At 50.7% G+C, this 26,424-nt stretch overlaps 1 protein-coding gene across 1 annotated transcript; it reads right to left on the reverse strand.

The window, feature by feature from the left end:
- Positions 1 to 449: 449 nt before the first annotated feature.
- On the reverse strand, positions 450 to 26,424 carry LOC111145413 (transmembrane protein 72). Its single transcript, XM_022500291.1, has 5 exons — positions 26,098 to 26,424; positions 9,276 to 9,342; positions 5,280 to 5,351; positions 3,577 to 3,716; positions 450 to 2,166 (listed from the first exon to the last, which is right to left on the reverse strand). The coding sequence occupies exons 1-5, from the start codon at positions 26,399 to 26,401 to the stop codon at positions 1,733 to 1,735; spliced, it is 1,017 nt and encodes a 338-aa protein (XP_022355999.1). The 5' UTR covers positions 26,402 to 26,424; the 3' UTR covers positions 450 to 1,732.

Consider the following 26,424-nt stretch of genomic DNA (forward strand, 5'->3'; position numbering starts at 1 on the left):
GTGCGGGACCCCTGGCTCCTCTCCACAGGGGCTCCTTCTGTGCACAGGGGTCCTGCCTGGGACACCTAGCCCATTAGGAATTGGGTGCCATTCCTGTCTCCTAATACCCACATTCTGTGATTCAGTGTCCCCTGACTGTGGGCTGGCAGATTCTGAAGCTCTTAGTGGCAGCCGTCCGCGAGGGCTCACAAGAACATATTTACTTGTTTGTTCTCACTTGGTTTTACAGGAGAACTGGGTTACTGCGGGAAGAGAGCTGCTCACTTGGGAAATCTGTTGGGTTCAGGTAACAGAAAGATCATCTGGTTGGCCTTAGTCCCCCACGTTTGCGAAGGAACTACTAGGAGATGTTGAAAAGTGTGAACACATCTTTCTTATCTAGACCTTAAAGCATGTGCTCTAAGGGTTGCTCTGCAGAACCCTGGTGCTCACACACACACACACACACACACACACACACTCACAAGGAAACAATATAACTGTTTCTTCAGATTACTGGTTCACTGAGACTGCTTATGAATAATGTGTCTGCTCTTCCTTGTGACAATCCCATGAACCAAAAGACACCTTTTAGAAACAAATACCATTTTGCAAATCTTTGAAGGATATCTGATTGAAATTTCTTTGTTCATGCTAGGTTAACTGTCTCTTCCCTCATCCAGTGTCCCAAAACTGACCTGCCTGCCCAATTCCCTCCTATCCGCCCCCCTTTCCTTCCTCTTCCCTCCCTTCATTGAAAACAAATGTATATTTATCACCTATTCTGCCACCAGGCTGCTGAGCATGGCGTGGCAGTGTCTCTGTGACTGGTGTCTGGGGACCACTGCCTCCCCAGTACTCCCCTGCCCCCCACCCCGCACACTGTTGGCACTGGGTGCTGTGCAGGGACTGGCGCCGCTGAATCCTTGTCACCGTCCAAGACCTTTTGGTTTACGTCATCTGCTTGGAATCTCGGGAAAGTTCATGTGGTGGGAATGCCAGGAGTCCTCAGTGATGCTTCTGGAATGAACCCGGCTTTCCCTGCAGGGAGCACAGAGCGGCATTGTTTCCTGAAGGGCTCTGTATCTCCTGCTGCCCAGCACCCAGCCCCAGGACACACAGAGAAGGCGGCCCACGGCTCCCGCTCCTCCCATCCTGATGGCTGGCAGCCTTGCCTTCCTTCTATCTCTGGAGCGATTTCGCCTGGGGGTTGGGATCTAGGGCTACCTCCAACACCTGCCTTGGATCTGCTCATAACCAACACTCCCGTGGGGTTGTTCAGAGCCGGGTTGTTGCATCAGAGATGGGATGGATGATGAGTCCTTGCTGAGTGCTGGGTCCTCGTGTCTGGAGAAGAGAAGCCCACTGGCTTCTGGTGCCAAAGCAGCCTTATGTGAAGCGGGACTGATGGTCTCTTTCGGGGAAAGCACCAGAATTTCCCCACTCTGTGTCCAGGAAGGAGGAACCTGTGCTGGCTTGGGGCAGCGCGAGCTTCATTTGCGCCTTCCTCAAGGATCTGCAGGATCTGCCATACCCCTTGATGGTCCCAGAAGCCTAACTACCATGGGGAAGTCTGGTCACGCCTTGAAGCCCTGACCTGTGATGACCCCCAGCTCCTGGGGGTCTCTTAGGTATCAGGAAACTCCAGGCAGGGCCATCAATCTCCGCAGACCCCTTGCTGAGTGTCCCTCAGGCTGGAAGGAGCGACTCAGAACAGGCTGGTGTCTGCGAGAGAAGACAGGAAGATAGGGGCTTATGGGGGAGGGATGATAGGGGTGGTGTCAGAGGTGGTCTCCTCCGGCTCGCTGTCCCCATCATCCAGGTCTTCAGTGAGAGACGGGATGATTCTGACCGTACTGTCCTCAAAGTGTACCTGCTTCTTCTTGACCAGCAAGTCAGCGGGCTCCAAGGTCAGCCCCATCAGGGTGTCTGGGCACTGGAGGGCACTGGGTTTCTTGGCCCCCTTCAGGATGCTCTTCATGTGGACGAAGAGGGAGCCGGGCCCATCCTTGAAGGCCCCGTGGAAGGTGTAGGTTTGTTCGGTGTCCCCAGAGCCAGTGGTGTTCACGGCACTGCTGGAGGGGTCCGTGTACTGCTCAGGGGAGGCCAGCACCTCCGGGGAGGACTTGCTCTTCTTACGCTTGCTCAACAGGAAGTAGGCCAGGCCAGTGATGATGAGCATGGAGCCTGGAAGGAATGCGGGAGGTCAGGAGGCTGGACGTGTGCTGGGGAGGAGCCAGACAGAATGCTGTCCGAGCCCACCATTCCAGAGGGCCACCGTGGCATGCTCAGGCCCCCCAGGCTCCAGCCTGCACCCTTGACTTGTCCTCACACACTCCCTTCTGATTCAGGGCCAGGCCTGCTGTCTGGCTAAGGGATGTCCATGGGGCCAGCACTGCACTGGAACCTCCTCCTGACTGTTAGCCAGAGAGCCCTGTGCCTGAGGCCCCTGCCTGTTGATAGCCAACCCTGGGGCCACCTGCCTGTCCTCTCATCACCATCCCTAGCTTCTGTGTTAGGACCTCGTGTTGGGCCGGACCTGCAATGCCTGCGGTGGGTCTGCACTCTCTTCTGGATACTGGGCTCCAACTGCAGAACTGGGCTTCCTTTCATTCCCAGAAGTGCAGAGATGTTCCTTCCTCAGCCTTCTCAGGAAAGATGGAGGAAAGTGTAAATCCTACTGGGTGGGGCTGGCCTAGCATGGGTCCCTCTCTTGGGTGCACCCTCCCTCCCTCCCCACCCATCTCTCCCAGTCTCCAGCCTAGAGGTCTCTCCGTCTCAGGTTGAGATTGCTGCCCTGGTTCTCCTGCCTGCAGGCCTGCCCTATCCCGAGGAGGCCTCTGGGTGTCTCTCCCTCTCTAAAGAGCAGGAGGTTGTGGCTCGCCCTGGCCTCATCGTTGCTGAATCCTCTGGAGTCCACCAAGGGTTGAGCAGAGTGGCCTTGAGTTGCTAAGACAGGTACATTAAGAGAAACCACAGGAAGGAAGAGGAGGCTCTGCCTTCCAACTTTGTCTCCCTGCACACTGGGCTTCCCGGCATTTTAGGCCGGTCACGAGGAGGGACGGGTTTTCACAGCTAGGGAGTGGGGAAGAAAAGGGTACTAGCAGAAGGGCTGTGGGCAAAACCCAGGGGTGGGAGCACGGCGTGCTGGCTTCTAGCTGACTAGCACGGACTATGAGGTGGGAGGGAAGATGACGAGGCTTGGAGGGTCTACTGGGGTCCCCTCACAGCATGCCTTCCAAACCAGGCTGAGGAGTTTGGCCCGGAATGGGTAGGCACTGGGGAGACATGGGAGGGTTTGGACAGAGAAGTGACCATCTCGTACCCTCTGAAGGCCCAGACCACACGCAGGCATTGGAGGAAAGTTCTCCGTTTGTGGGTGCAGCCTCTGGGCCTACAAGAAGGGGCATTCCTACTACTTTATCAACATGAAGGATGTCTGACCCCACCTCATTCCCTTGATCTAGGCCAAAGAAGTCAGTGGGGCTAGGGGTGGGGGCCGATGTCACTGAGGTCTATGAGGGGGGATTCAGCCCCTCCTGCTCAGAATCCACCTGTGGTAGATTTCCTCCCCCCACTAACTCCTGGAGCTCCTACCTGGGATGGTCACGTGCCAGACCAGGACGGGATGGAGAAAGCAGGCCACAGACAGCAGCACGTACGCCAGGAACTTCTGGAAGCAGCCCAGCCAGCGGGCTTTCTCCCTTGCTCTGTAGGCCAGGGACTCTGGTTGACACCTGGCAGCAGGGGGGTGGGGGTGGGGGCCGAGTCCAGGATTAGCAGGAAATAGGAAACAACCCAGAAAAGCCCCAGGACATGGGAAGCTATTAGAGGCTGGGATCGAGTCCTGTTGTGCCCATGTTCTCTTTAGTGGCCTCTGGCCAAACACTCCCCAGGGGCTGGGGTCCTCATCATGGGTTCCACAGTTAGGTATCTTGCCCGAGTCCTTCAAGAGGGCCCACAATTTTTCTGAAAGGCTGTCTCGCCTGCTCTTTCTGTCAAGGGCGAAGGGAGCGCAATGATACCAGGATTCAGCAAAGGTAGTGGGAAGGAGAATAGGAGACTCAGGGGCCCTTTGAGAGGTCCTCAGTGGAGTGGAGGAGGCATGCGGTCTGGGAAACAGCTGGCTGGGACAGCTGTGTAGACTGGGCACTGCACAAGCCGCTTGTCCCCCTGAGTGAATAGGCCAGAATCCAGCTCGACCCGGCTCAGAGAGCCTCGCCTAGGCATAAGATGGCATCAGCCCCAGAGGGACCTGTTTTTAAAATGGCCCTCAGTTTACAAGGTCCCTTTATAAACAGGCCCTTTTTAAACTGGCAGAGGTCTGATGCCGAGCCCATTTCCTCAGCACTCTTGCTTCCGGGTTTCAAAGAAGGAAAGGGCTTGCCTTAGGTTCATCTCCTTCATCCTGTGAATTGGTCTGTTCAGGCTAGTCTGGGGGCAGTGGTGGGGGCTGGAGGACGACAGTCTGGTTCAGAGCAGGGCCCTCCATCTGCAAACAATAGCCGTGGCTCATTGGTGCCCTCTGGTGGACATTGTTTTGTGACCAGACCCTGGCTGGGAGAGGAGGGAGTTCAGAACAGAGTGAAATGCCCCTTTGGGTTCAGGGCTCCTCCCTCCCCTGTCCCAGAGAAGTTGCAAAGATCCCTTGACTGTGCCATTCATCAGAAAGGAAGAAGGCTTTTGTCTCAGGGCTGGTGACCTTGGGAGGCAGCCGATGGCCTTGCAAGGTGCTAGGACACCTGGATTTGAGGCCTGGCTCTTTCTCTGATTACCTAGAGACACAACTATTGAGGTTCTGAGAGCTGTGGTCCAGGGACAGCTCTTGGCCACAATGATGACAGTGTTTAGGAACTGAGCACTGTTGGATAGCAAGTATGGGCCTCTGTGACCATGTGGCTTCCCAAGGGGATCCTTAGAGCCCTTGTGCCTGGGTTCTAGCAGGAAAAAGAACCAGTTCCTGCAATCTAGCTCTGCTGCCTCCAAGACCATCCGGCCTTCCGCAGGGTCCTCCCTCTCCATGGGTGCCTGGGATGGCAGGTGCAGCTACGGGCTGTTCTTGGAGGTGGGAATGGACTCTGCCGGGGCTTCTGGGTGGGAACGGGCCCTAGGTGGATGCTTCACTCTGCTCCTCTGGTTAGGAGCAGAGAACGGGGGCCATTGAGTTCTGCAGGACTGAGCTGTGTCTGGGCAGGGGCTGGCTGTGTGGCTGGGGAGGGCAGCCATCACAGCGGCTTCAGGAGCAGGACCTCACCTGGGCTGTATGTGGGGGCACCTGGGGCTAGGAGGAGACTACTTACTGGAAGCAGATGGCCAGCAGCTGAGTCACAAAGTACGCCCCTTCACACACGGAGACGGCAGTGCCTATGAACCTGTGGTGGAGACAAGGAAGGGAGTTCTAGAGCCCTCTGATCTGCCCTTTGCTCTTCCAGAGCCTCTTTTCTTACTGCCTCTGGGGCTCCTGGCCATCTCCTGCCGACAGATTGTCCAGGAGTTTCCTGACCTAATGTGGCCCCCCAGCCAGTGTTTGCCAGGAGCTGCCTCCGTGCCAGGGCCTATGCTGGGTCAGGCCTCAGTGGACAGGTGCCAGCCAGGGCCCAAAGATGGGTGTGGGAGTGTAGGCCACTGGAGGATGCTGCCTTGACCCTGGCCCCCTGTGTGGCCACTAGCAGGCACATCCTTCTACTACTGTCACTAACATAACATTTGCTGCTTGGTTGTACGAACTTGAAGGCTGGATCTGTTCCAGATCCCTTTCCTTCTCCCTCTTTTCCCACTGTCCAAACAGTCTCTGGCCTCACCTATATGACCTGAGTATGGGTGATTCCCCCTTGGCCCCTGCACTTGTCTCCCCTTTTCTGCCTCTCTAACTCCCTGCCCTCCCTTCTCCCTCTCCTGCTCTTCCACTCGGTCCCCACTGGCTGCCCTGAGGGCTTCCTCTGAATGGAACTGTAGTCTTCCCAACCCACATTGCTTCAAAATCTCCTCGTGTTCCATGTGTGGTCCAGGGAATTTCCAATCCAAATCTTCTGGGAAATATGTGAAATCAAAGACTCCTGGGCCAGCCTCAGACTTTATATATCAGAATCTTCGGGAATGGAACTTACGTGTTTTATTGGAAAGTCCTATATAATTGAAATTTCTTAGCATGCCTTTAAAGCCTTACATAAAAATCCATAGTCCTCTGACTACAGAGGAAGTTACCAGGTGCCACAGGGACTTTGCACAAGCTAGCCCTTCTTGAAAGGACTCCTCTTTCCTCCTTTTGTCTGTCTCGTGATCTCTTGCTTCTCTGTGTTTTACTGTGTGACCTGAGCTACCAGCCTGTGAACTCTCTTTGTCACTTCCTTCCCTAATTCTTCCCTGTAGCCCAGGCCCACTCTGGGAATGGCTTATTGTTAAGAGCTCCATGGATATCACTGGAGTGAATGAATGAGTGAAAGGAGAGGCTACGCCACAGGGGAAGGTGGCTTGGGGCCAGAATTTCCTCAGGAACCTGGGCATTGCTCCTGCTACTGATCAGCTGTGTGCCTCAGGCAAGGGACTTGACCTTTCTGTGCATCAGCGTCCTCATCTGTAAACTGACAGAATTACAGTGCTTCAGCAATAAAATTGTTAAAAGGTCTCAATGAGCTGATATTTGGAAAACCCTTCAAATGGGGCACATAGTGCTCATTTTGTAAATGTTAGTTATTATCATTTTTTCGGTCTTTCTCCATAAGCATTTATGTACTTAATCCCTATTCTCTCCTACTCTCTCTGTCTCCCAGCATCTCTCTAACACTTACTCCTCAGCTTTCAAATGGAATATCCACATTTATGTAACGAGCACTATGCACCAAGCATGTTCTAAGGGCTTCACCAATATCAATTCATTTAGTCCTTCTAACAATTTTATGATTGAAGCACTGTACTAACCCTCAGCCTACAGCTAAGGGCACCGAGGCACAGAAAGGTCAAGCTCCTTGCTATGGTCACACAGCAGATTGGTAGCAGGGGCAAGATTTGAACCCAGCCCTTAGACTCCAGAGCCTGTGTTTCTAACAAGTACACTGGGGCACATAGTTTATAAAACAAGCATCACATCTTTTTCTAGATCCTGGAATGGGGCATAAGGAGGAAACTGAGGCTTGGGCTGTGGAGTGGCTCTCTAGGGGTCCTGTTTGGTGCTGTAGAAGCTGTGCCTCTTGAGGCCAGGAAGGTCTGGTCACTCAGGCAGGGCAGCGAATCCAAGCCGAGAGCCCTGCTGTGGTTAGTGGGATCCCACAAACCGAGGCCTCGGCCCTAGGGTGCCACACCAGCCACGCAGACCCTTCAGCCAGTGGTGTGGCTGGTGTTTGTGGGTGAGTGTGAGGAAGGCCGTGAGGAGGCCCCAGGAAGGAGAAAGATGGGAGCAGAAGCTGGTGTGCAGAGAAGTGGGGAAGAACAAGAAGAAAGCCCACGATAGCTCAGTGCCTGTGGGAGCCTACTCTGAGCCTTGGCCCCTGCTGGGTCCTAGAGACATGGGGGAGGGAGTGACAGTGACACAGGGGTGTGCTAGAGTCAAGGAACACCCTGAGTGTGGGGGTACACAGAGGCAGGAGTCTGAGATCTGCCGGAGAGACCGCATGTGTGCCAGGGAGAAAGAAGAGGGACGTGGGAAGAGAGAGGAGGGAGGCGGAGCATTGAGATGGCCCTTGAGGAATGGGGAGAATGAGTGCGGGAGGGACACAAGGGACGGAGGGGTGGGGCGGGCAGGCAGGCAGGCAGGGGCTCCCATCCCTGCAGCTATGGAGCACTGCACGGGGGAGAACATAAACTAACTCAGAATGGGGGCCGGAGGGACCTGAGGCTGGAAATCAAGTCTTCTAGGACTGGACCACCGAGTGACTAGAGGGGATTGGTGTCCCCTTGGGACAGGGACAGAGCAGTCAGGGAGGGGCAGGGCTCTGGGCAAAATGTAGTTTGCATTAAGTGGCTATAGACCCGACTTGTTATAGGAGGATAATCACATCTAACTCATACGTCAAGTGATGTTTGTGGGGAAGCTAGGTAGAGAGAGGAGGAGAAGACGAAGGCCAGGCTGGTTTCTGGATTCTGGGGGAACAGGCTCAGAAAGACATGGGGGGAGTTCAGAGTGAAGAGAAGTCACTTGTAGGCATCAGGGGCTCCAGGCTCAGGGCAGGCTTCTCAGGGCGGAATGCCAGGGATGAACATCAGGCTTTGGGGACATCGAGGTGGGTGGTAAGTCACCCTGGATGCTCAATGCAGTGAGCAAGGGCTTGGAGGTGAGGTGAGGCAGGGAGTCTGAGAAAGAATCAGAGATTCCTGAGGTGGAAGTTGAGTGACAAGAAATAAAACGGAGGCAAGGAGCTGGCAGAGGAATATGGCCTGGAGGCTGTGGCCGTGGCTGAAGGTTCCAGAACAGCCCTGCGTTTCTAGGTGGCGAATTTTGTGGCAAAGTGGAAATGGGCTGGGCGGGTGGAAGACGTTTGGGAGACAGTGGGGGCCGATCCACACAGCAAATCAAAGAGCCGTCCTGGGCAAGGGAAGCCCGGATGAGGGTGGGTGCAGGCGGCAGCTTGGTGAGCCCGCAGCAGAGAGCACAGGTGCCCCGTGTCCCTCGGGAGCTGGCAGACCCCCCCCTCCCCCCAGGGTGTCCTCCCTCTTCAGGCCACCACTGCACAGTGGTCTATCTCCCGTTGGCTGGCATTTGTGAAGGCGGCTGTCTGGGGAGAAAGGACAGAGGCTAGGGAACTAAATGGACCCAGGCCTGACTCTGGGCCCTGTTGCTCATGAGTTTGTTGGTGCGGGCTGAGCTGCTTACTCCCTCTAAATCTTCTAATCTGAAAACCTAGGACAGTATGCCCTTCTACAATGCTGCTGGAGTTAAAGGACACATGTAAATAAGACATTTTTCTGTGCCTGGCATATAGAAGGGCTTAAACATATAGTCTTTGGAGCTGATTCCTCTCTCTCTGAAACAAGCTTGGTTCGTGTTTGCTGAACAAAGAGATGATTGAAAAGATAGATGGCTGGAGAGATGGTAGCTGGCTGGCTGGGTCGGTAGATGGAGAGATGGATGGATGGATGGATGGATGGATGGGTGTGTAGGTAGAGGGACGGAATAATGATCTGACCAAAGCCCTGCCCAAACCAGAAGCCAAACTAGAAGTCCCCTCTAGGGCTTCCACCTGTGGGATGTGATGGAGTTAGCATGGAAAAGGGGTGTGGGCTACTCTGTGTTAGTGGGGCAGCCTTAGGGTGAGCCAGACCAGAACATGCCAGCAGGGAAGGGCACATGCACACATACTCACAGCAAATAGAAAGCCAGGCTTTTGAACTGCCCCTGGAGGAAGGTCTCAGTGCCCACGCCGATCAACACTAAGAGGGGAAGAGGAGAGGGGAGGGTGGGCCTGGGTGCTGCAGCCACACGGCGGCCCCGTGGAAGGTTCCCTGGCTGTAGAGTGAGCCTTCTCCCCGGGGACTGAGAGCCAGAGAGGCTCTTCTCCAGGCACAGGTATGGTGGCTGGGAAAACGCAAGGGAACAAGGAGCCTTCTGGATTGGTCTCTGGAAACCAGACGGGTTTCAGCAGAACCCCAGAGGTCTTTTACTCCAGCTCCCAGATCGCAGATGCCTTTCCTCCTCTGCCTACATTGGCCATGCCTCATGCCCCCAGAGACAACATATGCTCCCAGGCCTCCAGCCCCTCGGTTCCACAGAAGTCATGGCTTCAAGGGCCCTCACTGTCCTGCAGGCCATGCCCATATGTGCTGTGGGTCTGGGTTCAGTGCTTGGCCATGGGTGGGACCTTCCCAACCCCTGTTGCCCGGATCACTGTTCTAGCTGTTTCTGTGACCCCGTTTTCACTTGCTGTTTTGGTAGCTGTATGATACTTCCTGGTTCCTTGCTTTGGACCCACTGCAGCTGAGCCCCTGAGGGCTTGCTCTGACACGAGAAGCTGATTAGCTTCGTCCTTCTTCCTGCCCCTTCTTGGCTATTGGGGTTTGCACACAAGTACTCAACCTTCCATTTGTCCAGAGTGAATATTGTCTTGGACACAGCTTTCCAGACTTGCTGGCTCCAGGCTGTCTCCTCACAGGGATTCCCTTGCTCTCCCTGCTTCACTCTTTGAGCTGTGGCTCCAACCCCATCTGCTCACCGATGGAAACATTCCACAGACAGCACTGACGGGTCCTGAAACCTTCCTCCAGGGCTGCATGGCCCACTAACTAGAATTCTTTCTGGTCCTAACTGATTACACTGTATGTATCCTCCATTTCTCTCTGGGGTCAGCGGACACCCTCTCGTAGTGGCCACGTTGTGGCTTCCTCTGGTCTCCCTCCCAGAGAATCAAAGATGGCAGCGCTAGGCTGTCGTGTTTGGCTGCCTGTACATGGCCGTTCATCTCTGCTGTTCAGGAGGCTGTTTCCCTGAGTTTGATGACTCTCCTCCCTGGAAGACATCCAGTAAGCTTCCATCCCTGGTGTCCTGAGCCTTTTGTCCATATGGAAATGAGAAACCATGTGAGGACCCACACTGAGGCCACCGGCACCTCCCCCTTCACTTCTGAGAGGACTGGATTGTGGAGATACCTCAGGGAGCAGGGCACAGGGTGCTTCAGTCTAGGAAGGGAGGGGAGATGCCTAAGTATGCTTGGTGAGGGAAGGTTCCGGGGCTCCCCTGGGCTTGGTCTAGAGCCATGGAGGACACTGCCTCTGCCCTCTTCAGGTTCTAGATGTTCACGCTTGTACCAGGTGAGGGGCCGTGAGTGCTGAGCAGCCACAGACCCTTCTAGAGGGTCAGCATGACCTACAGAGCACTTAATGCTTTATACACGACAGTCACACTTGTGCTCACTCCTCCCGGCAGCCTGAGACACAGGCACATCTGTGCTTCCTATTTTACTGGGGAAAACAAGGCTCAGTCAGTCACTATGCCCCATACTTCCAAGGACACGCCAGAAAGTAAAGGACCTGCAGACCAAACTTGAGAATCTGGCTCCAGGTGGCAGACTGTTTCCTGGTTTCCACTGTCTATCTTTCTGTGTGTGTGTGAATGTGTGCACATGTGAGATGTGTGCCTATGTGCGTGGTGTGTGTGTGTGTGTGTTCTGCAGACAAATGCCCATCTATTTAGTTTTCACTAACTATCCTGTCCTGTTTTCAGCACTTAGCACTTATTAACTTTTTAAATCACCACGACAGTCCTATGTGAAAGTCTTATGTTATCCTCATTTTACGGGAGGGAAACTGAGGCACAGAGCACATAGGCAAAACCAACCTGCCAACTGGGCCATTCCAGCATTTCGGTCTCACATCTGCTGGTTAAAAGCTGAGTCACTCAGTCTCTCTGACCCTCAGATTCCACCTTGCCCCTCTTGCGCATGGTGGTTATAAGGATTCAGTTAGCTGACTAGTGCCAAGCACCTTAGAGGTGCTCAGTCCCTTGCGCGCATTCCGGGATCGGGGTCAGTTTTTGGAGATTTGCATGGCCTTGCAGTGAGTGACCAGCAGGTGGCAGGAAAGGGTCTTGGGAACTCAGCCCTTTACCCGGATTTGTTTGGCACTCTTACTCTGATGCCTTCTGATGGAAACAAAAGGTCTATAGTCAAAGGGGCATTCTAGGAATGCTGTAGGGGCAGCACTGGTTTGCAGTTAAAAAAACAAATCGATGAAACAGCAGAGAAGAGAGAGAGCTGGGCTGGAATCCCCGTTTTGTGAGTTCTTACCTTGGTAACCATGGGTAAGCACTTAGCACAGAAGGGGGCTATGGGCAATCCTTGTGAGCCGAGGCCTGGGAGTGGGTCTTGAAATATCAGCGTGCACAGGATGGGCCTTCAGTGTTTTGGGGAAGCTGAGCGACATGTTCAGATTGGCGTTTCAGAAAGCGACCTGACCTCGGGCTACAGGGTAAGAGGCTTTGGTGATATTTGGCTGAGAGGAAGCAACAGAGGGGAGGAAGTAACCATGTTCTGAGTGATCATGGCCTCCCGGTGTCCCAGCACACCAGGAGGCACTGGCTCCTTTGTTGGCCTGGCCTGAAGCAAAGTTCTGGTCATGGCTCCTGATGGTGTGCCCAGGATCTTGTTCACCTGTTTTAATACGTGGGTGCTAGTAGGCACAGGAGATCAGGAGGGGAGGTTGGTTCTGCCTGGGGGCTCCGACAAGCTCTCCAGGCACAGAGAAGGGCCAGCCTTGCCGTTGCAGCCAGCCCAGCTACCTCTCAAGGAAGTCCCAGCACGTGCGGCACTCAGCAACCCCCTCACCCCCATGCATCTTATGTAGTCTGGACCGCATCCCTCAAGGTGGGAATCCTCAACCCCATGTTATTTATGGAAACATCCCAGCAAGACTCCTGGAGGTGCAGCGCCTGGCCCAGGGCAGGCTGGTGGAAAGGGGGCAGAGGGAAGCCGGAAGAAGGACTGATTTTCAGGGTGCTCCAGGAACCCCCAGCAGAGGAGGACTGTGGTGTGAATGGTGCTGGTGGGGAGCACATTTCCTGGGGGCCTTCATGTGAATGGGGGTGTCACATGCATGAGACCCTCGTTGCCATGGGCACTGGACTGCCGTGTCCCCCAAGCCCAGCGGTGAATGGAGTTTTGTAACTCTGCCACAGAATGGCCAAAGACCGCCTCATGGCCTCAGGGAGCTTCCTGGTGCCTAAGGTGCGGGTTGTGGTGACGGCCCCTCTGCCCCACAACCTGAGGGCTCGGTGCGGGGCCCCAAGCCTGAGCAGAGTTCTCTTCTGAAGGTCAGAAGTAGCCCCAGCCCAATCTCCTTGCCCAGGGCAGTTCCACCCAGCCATCCAAGAGTCGTTCCGGTTGGCCAGGGTCCAGAGTCCCCAGTGGTCAGTCTGCACCCTCGTTTATGGCATAGCCTGTGCTCCGGGCCTGGTAAAGAACTACGGGCTGGAGCGACTGTCACGGACCCAGGAAATGAAGAGCCGTGGAGGGTGGGACAGGGCCCAGCAAACATGCTGAATGCAGGCTCCATTCTGCCTGGGAACCAGGATGGCTCCACCGAGAAGGAAGGCAAGGCGAGGTCAGGAGCCAAGGCTGCACGAACGAGAGCCCGGAGCAGCATGAACGAGAGTCTGGAGCTGCTGCCACGGTTCCGTGGGCTTCTCTGTGCAGTTCCTGTAACTCGGCAAGGTCATGGATTCTACCTGGGGCAGCAACAGTGTGACATCCCGGGCCCACACCCTCAAGTCTTTTTGCACCTTGCAACTTCCTCCTGCCCCTCTGAGGGAGCCAAGTCCACGGAGAAAGCTGCACCCCGCGTTTCTGGGGGAAACTCTATTCTCACAGTCTAGGTGCCAATAAGTACCCTGGGCATGAGGCCTGCTTCTGCGAGAACTTAATCTCCTCCCCAGCACTTATCTCCTCAAAGGCCTCCTGGGCTTCTGAACATCACACCAGCGGCCATGACTGAGGTAAAGTGAGCTAGGAATGGTCTCCTTGTGAAGGTATTCCTGCTGATCCCGGGGGCAGCAACAGTCCCAGAGACCAGACCGGTAATCTAATTGCTGGGCTCTCTGGCAGAAAATGGGAATTGGCCCCCCATGTACCTAGTACTGTTAGGTGAGAGAAATACCCCTAATTATAGCAATGCAATTTGGGGTTTCTTTGTAAGAATAGGGTGCATTAGATGGGGTTTCGTTGTTAGCATAGGGTGCATTAGATGGAAGCTGACCACAAATTCTTTGCAACTTGTCTCATTAAAAGGTGGAGTCTAATCCCCTCTCTTTGAATGGGGGCTGGCCTTAGTGACTCTCTTGCCCAATAGAATGATCCAGACTTACACTGCAGTTCACAAAGAGCTTCTGCCCAGCCCTCTTCAAATGCTGGTTCTGGGGCAGCCACTCCCTCTGTAAGAAGTCTGATGCTTCTGAGCATCCTCACCATGTGTGAGGAAGCCCAAGTGAGCCATGGAAAGAGAGAATGCTAGAGAGAGAGAAAGAGAGAAAGAGAGAGAGAGAGAGATTCATGACCAGTCCCCCGCTAGCTCAACCCTCTCCACCAGGCATAGATGTGTCAGTGAGGAAGTTTCTAGACGATATCACAGCCCCAGCAGGTGCGAAGTGGAGAAGAACTGATGAGCTAAACCAACAGTCAGAAGCAAAGCTCCAGATGTTCAGCCCTAGATGCTCCATTGCAGCCCCCCACCTGAGATCTCCGCCTTCATGCGCTGAGCCGTCTCCACTGCTTTCTGCCTGAATTCCTGAGCCACAACATTTCAAGCATAATAAAATTGATGTAGCCTTAAGTCACTAAAGTTTGAAGTAGTTTTATTCTGCAGCCACAGATAACTGAAAAGCAGCTTATCCTATCTTCTTAACTACCTGAGATTTTTGGCACAGAAGTTCCTTTGTCTGGTCTATATTCTGACTCTCAGCAGGGAGCGTGTTCCCAATACCCCTTGGTCCTCTGGCCCTTCTCACTGGTCCCCAGCTTGATTGTCAGAAAGCCAACCTATGGGCTCCTAGGTCCTGCAGCACCTCTCCTCCTGCTCAAATTCAGGCACAGCCTGGGAGATGCAGTCTTCTAGGGGTTGGGTGATGTCTGGAGACTACTTCTGGGCTGCAGAATCCTATCGGGGGTATAATATCTTAGGATTTCACACAGGATCAGTGAGGCTCTGCCTCATCCAAAGTAGCTCCCTTCTACAGATTCATTTTATAGAAAGTCCCAGTGGAAAAAGTGAGGAAAGCAAAAGTTGAGACCCCCTCCTGCAGGAGGATTTTGTGAATTGCATCCAGTACTTCCCCCAGCCAACCGCAGGGGCCATTGCCATGAATGCTGCTAGCCTGCTGTTCTCACTGACCTGTGCTGGGAACAAGCTGATTTTGGAAGGCACCAGAGTTCCACGTGACCCGGAAACAGAACTCCAAGACGGTTTGACTGAGGGTCTGGAGTATCCTAAAATGTTTTTTTCCAAGGGACTAGTTTCCAGAACTGGGGCATTTCAGAAGCCAGGAAAAGATCATGATGTGTGGTCTTAAATTGGAAGGGGGAGTGGTAGGTGAAAGATGGGACTGGTGTGTGAGAAGAGGTTTGGTCATCCTGTGTCCTGCGTGTCTGACTCCCCAGGACTGCTCTCCCGGAGGCCTCCTGTCGACCCCATGGATGAGAAAGGGTACAACCCTTGCTTTGTGGAGTTGGACCCAGGAACTCTCCCCAGTTTCCAGAATTAGGCAGGGCTGTCTGTAAGACACAGAGAAGTTGTGGCACCTGGCAGAGCCAGGATGAGGGGGAGGTCAGCAGGGCCCCTGGGCACAAAATTTAAAGAGGCACTCAACGTCCACATAAGGAGACAATTCACTCCCAGTGGTGGCCAATGGTAGCATTGGCCCCTTTGTGACCCCGAGACTGAGTGCCTGCAGCCCTGGCATCTGGCGATGTTCATGGCCCAGGGTTTGGGAGCCTCTAAGCTACTTGTGGAGTCCAGCCTGTACTTCTGGTCCTCCTTCCTCCTTACCAGGCAGCCTGGTGGGTAGCTCTGAAACTTCGCCTTTGAAGGACTCCGGTTCAGAGTGACCTGGGCAATCAGGATCAATAATTCACTCCAACAAATGACCCTGAGGCCTTTTCCCAGAGCTGGGCATGGAGACAGAGATGCTGACAGTTTGAGGGTGGAAATGAATGTCATGCATGTCTCCAGAATCAGGGCTTCATTATAATCAATTCTCCATAAGAAGAAAGTAGCCCCCAAGAGCAGCCTTGATTCCCAGATGTGTTGGGTTTTGCACTGTAGGTGGAAGGGGTGCCAGGCGGAGCGGTTATCTAACCATTTTTATACCAACATTAAGCTGCCCATTGATGCCTTCCATCCTTCCCTGTTTTCTGTCCCTCGGGTTCCTGTTATTCCTAGTCCCAGGCCAACAGAACCACATTAGGAGCCCAACCCAGTGCAGTCCGCCCCTGGCTTCTGTCTCCCCTCTCCTGCACAGCCCCCCAGGAGGCTGCTTCCTTGACACTCATTGGAGTGAACTCTTCCTCCACTAGCATTTATGGACAAGCCTGGCCTCCTCACCTTGTCCCCTTCCCTCTAGTCTCTATCCCTCCTTTCCGGGACAAGGCACAGCTTTCTCTTCTCCCAGGGCTTTCTTCTGAGTAGCCTTCCTGAATGGTTTGTTCTAGTTTAGGTTAGCAGGGATCAGAGGTGCTGGACTGAGACCCTGTGGCACACCACCTTCTCAGCCTCCTCCTGGGTGTCCTGAAGCTCTGGTCCCAGAGGGTGGGTGGAAGCTTTGAGGGTGTTGTCCTATAGCAGAGAGAACATGAGGCTTGATCAGGAAAGCTGAGTCCTGGTTCCTCAAGCAAATCATCACTCTTGTCTGCTTCCTCTTCCAGAAAATGGGGATAATAAAAGCATGCATTAATGACTGTAAACATTCAGTCTTAGTAAATTATAGAGTGTTGTGCAAATTTAGATGATGGCTAATAGAATTATCAGGAGAGGAAGCTTGTTGTTGCCTGAGAAAGGCAAGCACTCTCGAGGGGGAGAAGAGGGCTTATTCTCATCCTTTCCTTCCATTAATACACATTTTTATGGTGGCTGAAGAGCTTTTATCTATACACTGACGCTTATTCATTGATTTTCCTGTCTTAGGTCCCTTCTGCAGGCCTGACTGGGATATCAGTCGTCCAAAGCCCCATCCATTTCAACGTCTCTTGTGTCCTGTCCTCTGTGTAACCTTCGAGGGATGCCAAGGGCTTAGGGCCAACGTGCTCACGAGGATGTGGCCTGTCCGTGGTGCTGACTGCCGAGGGGCTCTCCTGGCAGCCTCCGGGCTTGTGCCGCTTTTGTCCCAGGGCTGACCTCATGGTTGGCTGTAGGTTGTCTGCTCTGACTCCATAGATGGGTTGAGTTTTGATATCCATCTTACATTCAGTGCAGTGCCCTGGGGGCCATAGAGGTCACTTTTCATGCCAGACAGTGATCTTGGCTCTGGATGCCCAGGGAGAAGGTTGAGAATGTCATGTTCACTGCAGCTGAAGGCAACCTCATAACTCATCCTGTTATATTCATGGCTCTTCTTCATCCTCAAGTATGGTGTGCTTCCTACTAGTCTTAGGGTCTGTAAGGACATCTCAGGTAAGGATGTACCACCTGATGACAATGGCTGGGGATGGTTTAGGTTCTGAAAGTGTCATGGTTGGTTGTAGAGAGAAAAGCTAGATTTGCACCATTTCTAGGAACATGAAGATGCTGGAGCCAGTTGTTAATAATCCATTGAGATAAGAAGGTAGTAGCTGTAGATTTCTTAACTCAGGAGAAGCTGTGGCTTCTAGATATTCAAGTAGAAGAGATTTTAGACTATAGCGTGGCACTCAGTACCCCTAACACCTCCCACAAGCCTGTGTGGGGAGAATTTCCTGAAGGCTAGAGAATGCACCGATGGGGATTCTCTAACCTTGATTCTCTAAACATGAGTTATACACCAAAGTTGGCCAGCCAGGAGATTGGTTTTTCTTGGCCTTGTAGGAGGCCTTGTGGTAGTGTGCAGTAATGCCCCTGTCCATGTCCACCCTCTTTGTTATGTGACTTTGCTAGCATGAAGTCTGTTTCCCCACCCCTTGAATCTGAGCTTAGCAATGTGACTTGCTCTGGGCAAGAGGATGTTATCAGGCATCATGCAAGCAAAGATATGAAGTGGGTTTGTGAACTGGGCCTGCTCTTTCCTGCCTCTGCCATTATCATGCACATCTAGCTGAGCCAACCTGCCAGAACATGAGGGACACAGAAAGCAGAATGACTTATAGTTTCCTGGTAATACTATCTTCCCACACTTCCATTCGCCCCCAGACAGCCACTGATCTGCTTTCAGGCACTAGAGATCAGTTTAAATCCTCTAGAAGTTTATAAAAATGGAATCATACAGCATGTACTCTTTTTTGGCTGTCTACTTTCATTCGTAGAATTATTTTGAGGTTTATCCGTCTGGTAGCATGTATCAGTAGTTATGCCTTTCTGTTGCTAAGTAGTATGGATATACCTTGGTTAGTTTATAACTCATCTATTGATGGGCATTTGGGTTTTCTCTAGCTTCTGACTATTACAAATAAAGATGTTATGGACATTCATGTGAAATTTTTGTATGGACATTTGCTTTCTTTTCTCTTGGGTAGAAATAGCTAGGAGTGGAATGTTTGGATCATATGGTAGGTATATGTTTAAGTTTTTGAGAAACTGCCAAATTGTTCTCAAAGTGAGTGCACCATTTTACATCACCATCAGGAGTATATGAGAGTTCCCCATCCTTGCCAACATTCAGCACGTGGTATGATGTGTCTTTATTTATTTATTTATTTGTTTGTTTGTTTGTTTATTTATTTATTTGATGTGTCATTATTTTAAGCCATTCTAATACTATGTAGTAGTGTCTCATTTTATTTTGATTTGCATTTTCTCTCATTCTCTCTCTCTTTAATAAATAAATAAATAAATAAATAAATAAATAAAATCTTTAAGAAAAAATAAAAGTTTTATAGTTTTAGGTTTCACATTTAGGTGAATTTTTTGTCTTTTTTTGTGTATGGTACAAGGTGTAGATAGACATTCAGTTTTTGGTAAAGGGATATTGCTCAGTACAATTCGTTGAAAAAATTATTCTTTCTAAATTTTCTCCACACTTTTGTCAAAAGTCTGTTGTTTATATATGTGTAGGTCTATTTCTGGACTCTGTCCTGTTGCATTATTCTATTTATTTTTCTTTCTGTCCATACTGTAGTGTCTTGATTTCCGTAGACTTATAGTAAGTGTTAAAATCAGGTAGTGTTAACGTCCTTTGCTCTTTGTTTACAAAATTGTTTTGGTTATATTAAGACCTTTGCATTTATATGTCAATTTTAGAAACAGCCTTCAAGTTTTAGAAAAAACTCTGTTGGAATTTTGACTAAGATTGCATTTATACTGTACAGCAGTTTTGGGAAGAATTGACATCTAAACAATGTTAAGTCTTCTGACCCATGAGCAGGAAATATTTTTCCATTTATTTAGGTCTTTTTATTACCTCTCATCAATTTTTTTTTTTTTTTTTTAGTTTCCTGTGTACAGGTTTTTATTTACACTTTTGGGGTCAGATTCATCCCCAAGTATTTCATATTTTTGATGCTATTATACATTGTCTTTCAAATTTTTCATTTTCTAATTTTTTGTTGCTAGTATATTGAAATATGATTGGTTGTTGTATATTGATTTTGTCTTCTGCAACTTACTGAACCCTTTATTAGTTCTAGCAGCTTTTCTGGTAGACTCCATCTGATTTTCCATAGATGACCATGTCATCTGTGAATAACAAGTTTTTCTTCTTCTTTGCTGATCTGTATGCATTTTATTCTTTCTCTTGCCTTATCATACTCGTTAGAATCGTTAATACAACATTGTCTAGAAATGATGATAGTGGACATCCTTGTCTTATTGCTGACTTAGGAGAAAAACACCTGATCTTTGACTTGTAAGTGGTTATAGGGTTTTTTGGTAGATGCTTTTTATAGGCTAAGAAAGTTTTCTTCTCTTTCCAGTTTGGTGATAGTTTTTGTCATGACACAGTGCTGAATTTTGTCAAATACCTTCTCTGTACCTATTTTCATAATATAAGCTTTTCTTTTTTAGTTTGTTAACATGGTCAGTTATATTGATTGATTTTCAAATATTAAAGCAACCTTAATATTTCACTTGTTTATGATATACTACCCCCTTGGCATTTATTTATTTATTTATTTTTTATGTGCTAAAACATTGTTTGGACTTTTACTTCTGTGTTTTGAGGGATATATGTCTGTAATTTCCTTATGATGCTTTTGTATGGTCTTGGTATTAGAGTGATGCTAGTTCTATAGAGTGAGTTGAAAATAACCTTTCTTTTTTCAGACTTCAGGAAAGGTTGTGTAGCATAGATCGTGTGCCGATATGCTACTTTTTGGTGATGATGTCATTTACAATCCTGCAGGTTCACTGATACTACTGAGGACATTGCCTCTAACACAGAATAGCATCTTTCTTGTAAGGACCCACAGGGGAAATTTCTTCCGGGTCTTGATTTCAGGTCAAAGTATTTGCCCAAGGTATTTACTTCTTATTCTTTTTCACATTCAGAAAGAATGCATCTGCTCACCCTTCCACATGACAGTTTTCCTGGTGCCAGAAACAATAACTGAACCTCCAGATACTCATAAGCCATGTTTCTTCATCAGACCTTCTCCTGGCCTCTGTAATCTAGGAAGGTTCAGGGGGAGCCCACAGAAGCCTCTCTCTCCTTAGCATCTGCCACTGGTATGTAAGGACAATCCTTTTTGATAATAGCCCTCTTCAGATGGTTGTTCAGAACTGAGGACAATTTTAAGAGAATTGTCAGCCCATTTAAAAAAAAATGAGGCTACCATCTTCCTTCCGATTTGGTCACTACATGTAGTATAGAAATAACCCAATTTCCTTGAGCTGATCCTAATGACCCAACCTTAAAATGTGAAGGAAAATGTTACTCAGTAGAAGACTTCACATTCTAACTCCTTCCTCACTTTGTAGCTTTAAGGGTCATAGATTGCCTTGTTCCTTTCCTCTGGTCTTCCTTCTTTTTCCATCTGACAGGAAGAGCCCATCACTCATACTATACAGTCCCTGAGTTCTACACATGCCTTTAAAAATTAACTGGCACTGATCGAGAATCTATGTGCCAGGCTGTTTTTGCTTTAGTCATTGTTTTTTTGAATGCTCACAGAGCACCAGAAGGTAGGTACCCTCACTATCCCCATTTCACAGGTAAAAAAACTGATGTTTAAAGTGTCTAGGTAACATGCCTAAGGTCACACAGCTAGTAATTAGTAGAGAAGGACACAAATTCACCCCTCCAAACTCTATACTGAAGAGAATCATGCTAGGATGTGTAATTTCTGGCTTGTTTCCTTGGTCGGACCTTGTGCTTCTCAAGGGGAGGGGTCATCTTTCTTTTTCAGACTTCAGGAAAGGTTGTGTAGCGTAGATCTATGTGTCTACATGGCACAGAGTGGGGACTCAGCAAATGTTTGCTGAATAAATGAATCCTAAATAGTGTTACAGATTCCTTGTTCTAAATCTAAGGAAGATACAGGTACAAGGAAGTAAAGAAAAAGTGTTTGAACCAAATCACATGATCTTTCAGTGGAAAGAGAGTGGAACAGAGGTAGGGATATTTTATTCACTCATTAGGACAATCAGATCAGAAAAGAAAAGCAGTCAACATCCATTTTGAGGCTCTGAAAACAATGTGGTCTTGCTTGGGTAATAAATCCACTTGTGGACATGTTGAAGTGCACGAAGCTTCCTTGGATGGCAGGAGATGGTCACGGGGATACACATTTAAGAAGGTTGGAAATTAGCATGGAGGGCCCAAGATGGTTGTCTCAGAAGCATTAGTTTTTTGTTTTGTTTTGTTTTTTTAAGACTTTGATGGGGCTAAGGTCAAACTATGCATTTGCTCTACTCTTCAGTACTCTTTAAAAAGTAATGGGTTTAAATGCTTCTTTTGTCTTAGGCTGTATTAATAAACCAAATCTCCATTTCGAACTGAGTATTGGTAAGGAGTGGGAATGTTGGGAATGCAGCGCTGTCCTTTATGTAGAGAAGAGGTTAATGGGTCAAAAACCTGGAACAAAACAAAACCCCTAAGTGATTCCAGGTTGATCTAAAATCATTGATTTTTGAGAAAGAGCACATTAGCCTGACAAGCAGGGCTCATTCTAAATGGCCTTGTCTCAATGCCGGCCCATTTCCTTGCTGGCTGTGTGGTGCCCTTCTCTTTGGAGCAGTGTGCAGACAGCCCCAGGATGTGCCCCTGCCTCACTGACTTGTGAGTGGGCAGACTGGACCTCCAATACCAGAGCTGCTTTCTACGGACCATGTGACCCATGCCAAGCTACACGGACATTCTGAGCTTGTTTCCTCATGGGTAAAATACGTCTAAGATCAGCATTTGGCCCTCATAGACACTGGCAGGGCTGTAGCAAGATCATGACTTCCTCTCACTGTTGTCAGTTATGCATCTCTGGACCCATAAATGGAAGGTCCTGCTGTTATAGTTCCCTCCGGAAATGTGAGCAGATTTGTCTGTCCTCTGATGAGGTCCAGGAATGGACTTGGCTGGATGGTTATGGTAGTGTCAGTCAAAGTCTGCACGGCAATTATTCAGAGAGAGAAAATGAACATCTGGATCAAATATCAGAGTCTTTAGTCTTTGGTAGTATTTGGTCATGCTTCCTATGCTGTGTTTAACTGTGCCCAACCTCAGCGTGACCCCCCCCCGCCTGAGCCTGTGTATGGTATGGCCTCAGACAAGGCTCTGTGGGTATTGTATCCTGCATCTTGGGATTGCCAAACCAGAGAAAGACATGTCCTTTAGCCTGATTTAGGTGGAGGACACACTGTTTGAGACAAAGGTTCTCAGGAATAGACCCTCATCAGTTAGAAACTTGCCTCTCTGCTTCCTGGTTGTGAGACCCTGGACAAGGTGTTTCACCAAGCTTCAGTTTCTCCCCACATACAGTGGGGGTGATGATGAGCATTGATGAGGCTTCAAAGGGTAATTATGAGGCTGAAAGGAAATGATACATCTAGGCCATGGAGCACAGGGCTTGGTCACAAAATGTTCATTATCAACTATTACCCCAGGGTAGAGCGGGAAGAGCGAAGAAATCCCTCAAGTGCTGGCAGTGAGAAGCCTCATTCTTGAGCCTCCTTGCCCCGAGGAAAGTCACAGAGGTCTCAACAAACAGCTGACACAGTGGGTTCTTTCCATTCACTAGGGCTGAGGAGTGAGGCACAAGCACAGGGAGATTCTCCCTCAGGGATTAAGAGGATTGTGGAAGCTCAAAGCCTTCCAAGAACAGATATGGGGACTGGTCTTGTAAGACAGAGAAAGAGCACTCTGTGCCTCTGTGTTCCCATCTCAGTAAAACCTATCCCCAGGTTCTCTCTTCTGATGGTTGGTTTGTAGTGAAAATAAATCACAGGGCCACGCATCCTCTCGGGCCTGAGTCTCCAACTCAGGACGTCACGACCCCACCTTTATGTGGACACAGTGAGAACCTGCTTTGAGGGTTGGACAAGTGGGTGTCTAACATCTGGACAGGGAGGTGTGGAGTGCTCACAGTCTGTGTGCAGTTCCCTAGCTGTATTTGCTTCTTTGGGTGACTCCTGGAGCCCCATCTCAGCAGGAGGGACACCAGTGGTCACACATGTGTCCACGCATGCATAGGTGCACGCACGCACACACATGTGCACACACACATACACACACACAGCCTTCCATGCCAGGGAGGTAATGAAAATGAGTGAAGCTGGCCAAGTGTAAGACAAGTTTTGGGAGAAGGTCTGTGATGATTTCGAAAACTTATGACTGGCTCAAAGTCATAAAAAGAGTCTCATGGGAGAGAATCTTCTAATTTTAGAAACAGTTCAGCCGGGTGCTCTCTGTTTGTGGCTTGTCTACCCCTGTTTAGCAGTGGCACTGCTCGTCGTGCCCACTGGTGGTGAGGGCTGGGCATGGGGGTGGGGCAGCAATGGCCCAGGGGACCCCTGGACATCTTGATGAAGCTCCATCCAGAGTGGCTGGGAGGAGAAGAAAAGATGAACTCAGCCAGCTGGGCCATCGCCACTGGGCCTTGCCATTCTGGTGGAGTCACCTGGGGTCTGGTACCCTTGGGCCTCTAGCGGTCCCAGATCTCATCTGCAGAGGAAAAGGGGATTCAGGGAAGAGGCTGCCAGATTGGCAGCTCCCTTGTCTCTGCTGGTGACACTCTGAGCAACCTTGGGCCACATGCTTTTTCTAGCTTCTGGAGAACCTACACTTCTCATAGAAGGACCAGGACTACCTTAGATCTCCTGGGGTTTCTGCAAAGTGACAGCCTCTGTCTCAAGCCTTATTTCCTATCTATAGCAGTGTTATTGTAAATGAGGCCCGGACTTCTCAACAGAGATTTCAATAACAAGAGGCTTAAGGGAATAAGGAATTTGCAAATCTTAAACCCTGGAAACAGGCCAGGAGTTTAGTAATGCTGGAAGAAACTTGAGATTTGCCCAAGAGCCCTGAAGCCCCTCTCTCTAGCTTCCCACTTGCTCCCAGCACTCTAGAAGGCTCCAACAAGATTACTGGAAAGTCTGGCCATTAAAAGACAACTCATGGCCTATTTTTAGCCTGGGTCCTATATCAAAACCAAGCGGAAGACTCATCTTCAGCATTAACAGTGGCCCTCTGCACAGAGATAAGAGTTGTGGTTAACTGTGTGTGTGTGTGTGTGTGTGTGCGCGCACGCACTCGCACACCAACCCTTCCACTGGCTGAGATATATCAGACTTTTAAGCTGTCTTTTGCAAGGCTATTGGGAAAATAGATATATCTTAAAACAGCTTCCTGAGAGGAGGCAGGCCTCAGCTCTGGGCAGACTGTAGCAAGGGGAGCTATGACCAAAATACCTGAGAGCTGAAAAGAGTACATTTTACCTACCTGGAAACCAAGGCCTAAGGAGAGCAGGGTGGGCTCAAAATCAACATGGTAGACCAGGAATTCCAGACATAGAAGCCCTATTGAGGTTTACCTTCCTCTCCCCAGGATGGGAAGTTGTGCACCTTGGCAGTCATTCCCTTGCATGTAGGTGACAAGGTGGCTCTGGCAGAGGCGGGGACAGGTTCCCCAATCAGCCCATTTACTGAGGTCAAGGAATGGGGCCATTTACGCAGGGCCCTCAGTAGAGCAATTCCAGACCCTTCCTGGTGTCCACTGGGCAGGGTTTCTGACTCTGGGGAGCAGGGAGTTCCTTGGCCAGAGTCCTGGCCTTTTCAAAAGTTGGGGCCCTTGGGCTCCAGACTAGCTGTCCCTCTGATCTGCAGGGTGACCTTGGGCAAGGTCGCTGCCTCTATTTGGGCTCAGGTGCTCCATCTTGCAATAGAAGGAATGTCATTAGACCTTCCCCAACAGCTAACTTCCTGTGAAGACCTAGATGCTAGAAGAGCCCACCAGCCAGCCATCCCACCGAACTCGGAACCAGGTCATGTGGGCTTCTCCCAAGAGGTTTATGGGCTCAGTTTCACGGAGCTTTGCTCATTCTGTGCATCCTTGATCCTCCAAAACACCTGGCCAGCAGGTCCAGATTGGAAAGTACCATCCTAGAGGGACTAGGTGGCTCTCCCAAGGTCACACATCAGCAAATGACTGAGTGGGGGCTGGAACCAGCACAGCTGGAGTCCTGAGCTGGGGGACATTTCTTACTTGCCAAGACTCATACGGGATGTTGTCCAGTGGCAAGGAAGGACTAGGCGAGCGATGTGCATCTCTTCCTGATGCCCAAGGGACAGTGGAGCCTAGAGCTGAGAGCTCAGAATATTGACTTCTCACACAGACCCTGACCATGTGGGGAATCTGGAGGGGCCAAAGGTTGGCATCTACACTGGGGAAGGGAGCAGGCAGAACCAGGCTGCTCTGGTTCTGCTCTGAGAGTCAAGCAGCCCTGTGATCAGGCAGAGTGAGGGAGAGGAGCCCAGCTTAGGGAGCCATTCTACCTCAGACCCATGGCGCGTTCTTGAGGTCACACCACAGAAAGGGGGACTGGATTTCCATGGGACTTTCTGTTAGTGGCGGGGGAAGTAGGGCAAGGGAAGCCTGGGATCTCCATGTCCACTGCTGGACCTCAGCCTGTCCCAAGTGCTGGGAATTCTCTTTCCTTGAAATGGAGCTGTGGTTTGAGTAAAACATGACAAGCTCTGTTGACCGGCTTCATGACTATACGGTGAAGCATCCAACTCTCACATTTGCCTGGGCTTCTATACCTTCAGCTTCCGCTCTCACCTCCACCTTACAATAACCGTCAAGGAGGTAGAGGAGACCCTTTCTACTTATTTTGCAGATGAGGACACCGAGGGCTCCCTAGGTCACATGGGTGGGGGCCAGCCAAGTGGAGATCCAGCACCAGGCTCCCTCACCCGGGCTCACCCTCACCCGGGCTCACCCTGCAGAGCAGTTTCTGGAGGCACTGGGAAGAAAAGTAAAGGCTGATGTGGCCAGATGTGTCCATCTGTCCCCAGCCTGCTGGCTCCCACCCCTCGAGCAGCCTTGTCTACTGTGCCTAGTGCCCAGGGGACGGCAGCTGGGAGGCGGGGTCTTACCTGCAGCGGTGGTGATGCCCAGGAGCCGGCAGGTGTATTCCAGACCAGTCCAGAACTTTTGCAGCTTCATGGTGCCAGGGTTGAGGGCAGGGTCCCAGTAGGGCAGGCAGCAGAGACTCCGGCCTGAGATGCTCCTTGATGCCCGTGTGCAGGGGGAGGCTGTGGCTGTCAGCTCTGGGCCCCCGTGCCCTGGGGCCCTGCCTTCCAAACCAGTCTTGGCCACCACCACCTGGTTGAGGTGTGAATAGGGCTCACCTTCCCAGCTCTGCTGCCTATGCCCTTGCCAGACGCTTAGCTTAATCATTACCTTGGAAGAATGCCTCTGCT

Source organism: Enhydra lutris, unplaced genomic scaffold (assembly GCF_002288905.1).
Source record: "Enhydra lutris kenyoni isolate GAN:26980312 unplaced genomic scaffold, ASM228890v2 scaffoldscaffold12, whole genome shotgun sequence".
In the NCBI taxonomy this organism is placed as follows: domain Eukaryota; kingdom Metazoa; phylum Chordata; class Mammalia; order Carnivora; family Mustelidae; genus Enhydra; species Enhydra lutris.

Excerpts from the sequence above, each read along its gene's own strand:
- LOC111145413 (XM_022500291.1), bottom strand. The coding sequence starts at position 26,401 with ATGATTAAGCTAAGCGTCTGGCAAGGGCATAGGCAGCAGAGCTGGGAA. Across the intron at positions 5,352-9,275 it reads AGCCTGGCTTTCTATTTGCT|GTTCATAGGCACTGCCGTCT; the intron begins GTGAGTATGTGT and ends TCTCCACCACAG. Across the intron at positions 2,167-3,576 it reads CTGGCACGTGACCATCCCAG|GCTCCATGCTCATCATCACT; the intron begins GTAGGAGCTCCA and ends CATTCCTTCCAG.